This window comes from Conger conger, chromosome 1, assembly GCF_963514075.1.
Source record: "Conger conger chromosome 1, fConCon1.1, whole genome shotgun sequence".
NCBI classification, from domain to species: Eukaryota; Metazoa; Chordata; class Actinopteri; order Anguilliformes; family Congridae; genus Conger; species Conger conger.
The window spans coordinates 72,818,863-72,825,413 of NC_083760.1; the positions used below are offsets into that span (position 1 = coordinate 72,818,863).

Sequence of the window (6,551 nt, forward strand, 5' to 3'; positions counted from 1 at the left end):
AGTCTTAGACAAAATTCAATTTTGAATGGCAATTCTCCATAAATAAAACTGTTTAGACCAGGGCTAACCTTGATCTGTCTCTGTGAAACTGGCACAAAGAGATAACCTCATTGTCTGTGACTGATACTCATATTCTAAATATAGCTTTCAAATGAAGTGAAAAATGAAGTCCCTTTGTTTCTTTGAAAGTGTTGCTATGCTGTCTGCGGAAATTAAATTTAAAAAAAGGAAAAAAATGAGTAAAGGGAAGAAAAAAAAAACATGCCTTGTGTTTATTTGTGTGCTGAAGTTAACCAAACATGTTAATTGAATCCAGCTGCTTCCAGCTGAAGTTCTGGATTGTGCAGAGTATTCCTGTTTAGTAATTATGCATCTATTTCAGGCAGGGTAGCTGTGGGCATGCAGCACAGTGCATGTGCAGATGTTACAGATGTGTAACTGCCGGTGTTCCTCCAGAGGCTGTCTCAAAGCTACACCCCGGTGAACGGCTGGAGGGAGGTCCTGCCCAGGGACAGCTCTCAGGACGCAGTGGACCCTCCCCTGCCCCCGGTGTGGGACTGGTCCCTGCAGTACAGCTGTAACAGACGGGCCCGGTTCACACACCCCGTGTCCCAGCCCGTCCCACCCCAGCTGGTCCTGAACGGCAACCTCAATGCAAACCCAGACTCCCACAAGGTGAGCTGCAGCCTCATGGAGTCGCCGTGCTGGTTCACAGTCTACGTCAGGGATGGACAACTGTCCTGGAGGGCCGGTGTGTATGCAGGGCTTTGCTGCAGCCAGTTATCCTGGCTGAATCAGCTAATAAGCTGTATTCACTAGTAAATTAGACCACAATGAGCAAATGCTACAAGACAAGACCATTTATCAGCTGCAGTTTATATCACGGAATGTGGCTAAAGTGATTGTAAATGTAAATGTTGGGCTAATGAAATAATTAAGAGGAGCTGGTCTGAAATACAGGAACTGATATGGCCCTCCTCGCACATCCCTGGTCTGCATGAACAGAGATTATGTGTCCTATGCAAACAGGCCGGAAACTGGCACCTTGCAGCAGCACTCATTAGGAGAGTGCTTGTGAGTACAGGCTGAAGCAGTGTCAATGCTCAGACTGAGAGTCTGTTCTATATTATGATCTAATTTAATCTGAGGTAAACTATGTTTCTGGCTTTTTGTTGTTTTTTTGTATTGTTGTACAGCAGGTTTCACCATACATCATGGCATAAATGGGCACTGCAGTCTCTCACAACCAATTTTCCATAGCAAAAAAATATTTTCACCCAAACTCAGAAGACAAGTAATACCAGTATGTATTTTGATCAGACACAAGAAGACAGATAGTAAGAGGAAATGTGTGCTCAAGCGTAGAGGTTGATTAAAATAAATTAGAGGTCAGAAACAACTTCAAGGGCTCTTGAAGGAAAAACAGCTAACTGCCCAATGAACATTCATGGAAACTGTCTGGAAAAAGACTTTTCCATCTTCCTGGCTTACTGGCCTTCATATTATCCCTGGGTGTGTGTAATGTGTGCCTTTTACAGCAGGGCTGTACTTACAGCACCGTGTATACCAGTGTCATAACACAGGCAACGCTGAAATATGAGCATGTGTTCTGGGAAAGGGAGGGGCAGTGTGGCGCTGTGGCACAGCAGCTGGGCTGCAAGCCAAAAACATGGAGATGAGTCCCGGGGGGGAATTACTTTGCTATTGTACCCTGTAGCATGGTACTTAACCTGGCCTGCTGCAGGGAGCATCCAGCTGTTTGAATGGATAATAAGAATGTCAAATTGAAGCGGTGTAAATTGCCCCAGTTAGGGGTCTCTGCTGAGAAAACAAATAAAGGCCCAGCTAATTGTGCATCAGGGTTGTAATCGGTGTAGCTTGCCGGTTTATTGACAAGCATTTGCCCACCAACTTTTAATCAGCAGCGTTTAATCACTGGTGACAGTACATTTTCCTCAGTCAGTTAAACAAAGTCTATTCTCCCTCTCATGAGAAATTTCACCTATGTTTTACCAATACGCCACTTGCACAGAGGACTGTATTTTAATGTGGACACACTCTAGATGCAGGACAATAATACACACGCACGCACGCACACGCACATATGCACACACACATACATACACATATTTAGTATGCACATACCTCAGTTGTGTTTTGCTTTTTGTTTTGTATGTTTCTTTGAGTTCAGTTTGTATACTCATCTCATTTTGTTTATATGGTGTGCTTATCTGGTGTACTATGCTCATGGGAGGTTTATTTATTGGGTTTCTTTATTGTGATAAAGCAATTTCTGAACAGCTTGTTTAGGCTATAACTTTCAGCGCAAGTTTATAGATATGAATGAGTGTCGTTTGCACATTGCTTGCTCTCTTGGCAGCATTTTACTAAAACAATTGTATCTTTAAAGTAAGCACATTTGGTTATGACGCCTGTAACATTTTAGTAATGTCTACAAAACACATGACTAGTGTTCCTATTAAGGCCCAGCAAAAGCTCTTTTCATCTAGTCATCTGTAATATGTTCATTATTGTTCCTTAATCATCTGTGGATTTTAGATTACTCCTTATATCATCCTGATTATTACCATCCACTCCTGCTATGCATCTCATCTCCCAAGGGCAATGATACGATTCTTAAATGTTATGGAACCTGATTACTGTACTGATGATGATGAACATCGCTGAAACAACAACATGAATTTATTATTATTATTACTATTGTAGTTACTGTGTATGAAACGAGTGTCCCTTGTCACTGTGCCTGTCTCAGCTGCCTGACGGAGCTCCAGGCTCAGTGCTCCTGCTGTCTCGGGGCACGTTCTCGTCCCCCTCTCACCTCCTGCCCTGGCGCAGCGGCGGGGGGTCGGGGTCTTACCGGAAGAGCCACAGACGGGCCCCGTCCTCAGAGAGCCTGCCAGGCCTGGAGCGCGTGGTGAAGGCGTGGTCCCTGAGCGAGGCCTGCAGACCCCCTCCCGCCCCGCTGGACCCACACGAACCCCTGCTGCCGCTGCTGCTGGGCCCCTGCGTCCGCGTCTGGAGGGACTGCTACCTCCGCGGGGCGCTCCAGGCACAGGTAACGTGAACGCCCCCTTCACCTCCGAGACAGTCACGGCAGAGTGAAGCATCAGCCTCAAGACGGTTTTCTGATTGTGTGCGGAAGTATTCATTGAGATATCTGGGCTGAACAGATTTGAACCGCAGTGGATTTGGACCCAGTCAGTGCTGTCAAATTATTTAAGTTCTGTCAAAAGTATTGTGTAATGAAGATAAATCTTTCTTTACAAATCTTTGTTAGAATTATTTTTGAAAACATTGTCACAAATGATGCAAGAAAATCAGTGATGCAAATAAAGTACTGTTTTTGGTACCCAGTCAGCACTAAAACTGTCAGAATTTATTTAAAAACATTCCATTGTGTTATGAATTATAAAAGATTTTATCTTCTAGAGTGTTCTGTAATATGCATAAACACAACAAATGTATTTTTGTAATGGTAGATACTACATGGCTTAATTACCCTGTTTAATTACACCTGAAGGCACTTGGTGGTGGTGCAGCAGCAGTTCTAGTGTTAGTAAATGTAATGAGGATTGGCTGTGAGGGAAAGATGGACACATTGGGTCTGTTGTGTTCACAGGCTTTCTGCCACCCCACACCTGCATCCATGTACCACCCTGTGGACCAGTTAGCCTGGGAGGTCCAGCAGCTCAGAGACAAGCTGGCCTCAGTGTCAACCAGGAACGCTACCACCACAGCTAAAAAGCAGGAGTCTCGGAGGCCTGACGCCAACCTCAATCAGAACAGCAACAACGGGACCTTCCTGTTCTCTGCCCCGCGACCCTCCATGGCCACGCCTCGGAGCCCTCCTCCAACAGCCACCCCACCCAGGGCCCCAAATCCCACTGGAGCCCCGCCAAAGCTCGCCGGCCGGGAGGCGGGCAAGCGCACCTTCCTCTTCGGCCACCCGACCGACGGTCGCCCAGACCAGCGCTACGCCCCCACGCCCAGCGCAAGGCTGCCCAAGAACAATGGCCCTTCCCTGGGGTCATGAACTCTGGACCTCAGGGTTGACTCTGAAAGCACTGCACAGTGAACAAAGAGCATAGAGCAGTCATTCCCCTGGCAGTGAACTCCATATGCAAGGCTCTCTCAGCTAATTTCCTCTGTCGTGCTGCAAACTCAAACTAGGTTAAAATGCAGGTCTGCCTCCCTTAATACAAGTACGCTTGCGCAACTTGACCAATATAAATGTATTAGAAATGTGAGGAGCACAGCACAACACAAAAGTATTTGTTATGCATTCTGAAAAGCTGATGTCTACAGATATAACCAGATTACTTCAATTACATAATGACAGCATCTATTGCTTAAAAGTATTTTGATACTTTGTTTTATCTTTCTTTTGTACTCATTAGGGAAATCCTAATGACCAGCTTTCAAAGCTAATTTAAATCCTTTGTTTAAACCTAAGGGCTGCTCTCAATTTTGTCAATTGAGTAGTAATAATATGTATATAATTCTGTCATGATCGGTAATGATGATTGCCCCTATTTCTGCTGGATCCAACTAGAACACCACTGTTCATTTTATTGGAACCTACCGCACTAAATCTAAACCCATGGTTTGAATGCTTATTAACGTTAAATTGCAATTCGTTTATATTTGAATTTTCAGTCTGGTAAAATCAGGCGGATAGTGGGTACTTTGGATTCTGTCTATGAAAGTAAATGGAGAAATTAGGCTGTTGACCTTTTAGTCAGGACTAATGGTAGTGATGTGCAAGTGAAATCACATAGTCCTGACTATGAAAATTACGGGGAGATATTTAAGTCACACTTTTGTTTGAGGAAAATATACAGTACACCTTTCCTGAGCTTTATTATATGTGACTTGATTTGGGCCTCGTAAGATACTTTGCAAGAGGAGTGTTATGAGGAGAGAAATATCCTGGAATGAAAATACAGGGGGTTGCTTTTCACCCAAACTCAGATCTATACCACACACTCACCAAAAATGTTTTTTTATCCAACACACTTTTTGTGTTACTAATTCTGCGTTACTTTCAACACATTCAACAAGTTACTACTTTTATGTTACAAATATACAATTTGTTACAAAGGGAGACTTTTGAACAGACTGTGTTGAAAGTAACAAGAAATGTGTTGTCCATAACTAGACGTGGGGTGTGTTACAAAATTACACATTATGTGTCATTTTTACCACATCTGTTTTGAGTGTAGGTTCTCCTTTACTCTAGCACATTTTCATTTTCATGATTACCCTTGAAGTATTAATCAACAGGTAAACATTTTACAGAATTTAAATAGAAGATGGATCAATACGATAGCCCATTTATATATTTGCATATTATCATTTTTTAAAATCATTTTTATACTTGGTTGAATGTGTTATTATACACCCATTTGGTGACTTAAGTACATTGTTAAAAAAGGATAACATTGAAAACCCTTCTCGAAGTACTCGAGGGAAATGTGTACAAGTATTAATAATTATGATTATTCATATCCTTGCTGTAATTAGGTTAAGCAGTAATTGTTTTTGCCCGTTTATATTTATGTATTTTGCACATGTATGGTACTGTTAGATGTAGCATTTTTTAAAGCCATGCTAGTGGCGTTCTGGCTCAGATTATTTTAGGAAGAGGAGCACTGGGCCATGAAGAGTACATCAAGACCTGTTTCAATGATGTGAATTTTCAGTCATCAAAAGTACTAGGAACATTTCCATGAATAGTGTTAATCAAACATACTCCAAGGGATTTTACCTTAGAAATCAAACCTACTTTAATCACAACTTTTACCATGGTGCAACTGATTTTATTTGTTGTTTTAGACAAAACCCTGCAAATTCCAGTTTGAGCCTTTATCTTATTTTTTCGATTAAAAAGCATCAAACCATTGATTTTGATTCACTTAAGCAATTTGTTTTTAAATCTAAAATGATTTGTGAGAAGTTTACTCCGTAAAAACAGATAATTGGAAATACAGGAAGAATAATTGTAAAGGCTGTGGTTTACATTGTGGTGTATAGTACTTCTGCTGCCTAGCTTCTACGGACGAAACAGAAAGGTGACATTTTTGCTGCCAGCATTGTCTTTGTGGAAAAGTACCATGTCTTCAGGTGAATGTTGGGCCCAGAAACACTCCTTTGACTTGATACTACTTATTATGAACATTGTAAATCTGGGTTTTGTTTTGGTACGAATGACCAATTAATTTGCCAGTATGTTTTCATATCAGCAGCTTATTTAATGCTCAAGAATAATAAAACTGAATTTTATCCCAATCTCAGATCTGATGTCAGTACCTCTCTAATGTGGGTTAAGGAACATATAAAATGTAATATACTGCCATTCTTCAGTTCCACAGTTCCAGTTTCCACAAAAGAAAGCAGACATCACTTCTCTATAGCTTGTTTTATTCTTGTTATTAAAAGAAACATATTTACAAAGTGATCTTTAATTCTGAAGAAAGAAGTCTGATCATGCCTTCTACAAGACAATATAAAATACTATACTTAAAATAATT

At 41.6% G+C, this 6,551-nt stretch overlaps 1 protein-coding gene across 2 annotated transcripts in view; it reads left to right on the forward strand.

Moving 5' to 3' along the window:
• Positions 1 to 6,309, forward strand: part of mtmr11 (myotubularin related protein 11) — a 38,309-nt gene extending 32,000 nt beyond the window's left edge. For both annotated transcript variants that reach the window (XM_061220005.1, XM_061220012.1), the window contains 3 exons: positions 457 to 675; positions 2,774 to 3,076; positions 3,641 to 6,309. In XM_061220005.1, the coding sequence (XP_061075989.1) occupies positions 457 to 675; positions 2,774 to 3,076; positions 3,641 to 4,054 (936 nt within the window). In that variant the 3' untranslated portion in view covers positions 4,055 to 6,309. The remainder of the gene's footprint in view (positions 1 to 456; positions 676 to 2,773; positions 3,077 to 3,640) is intronic.
• The last annotated feature ends 242 nt before the right edge of the window (positions 6,310 to 6,551 follow it).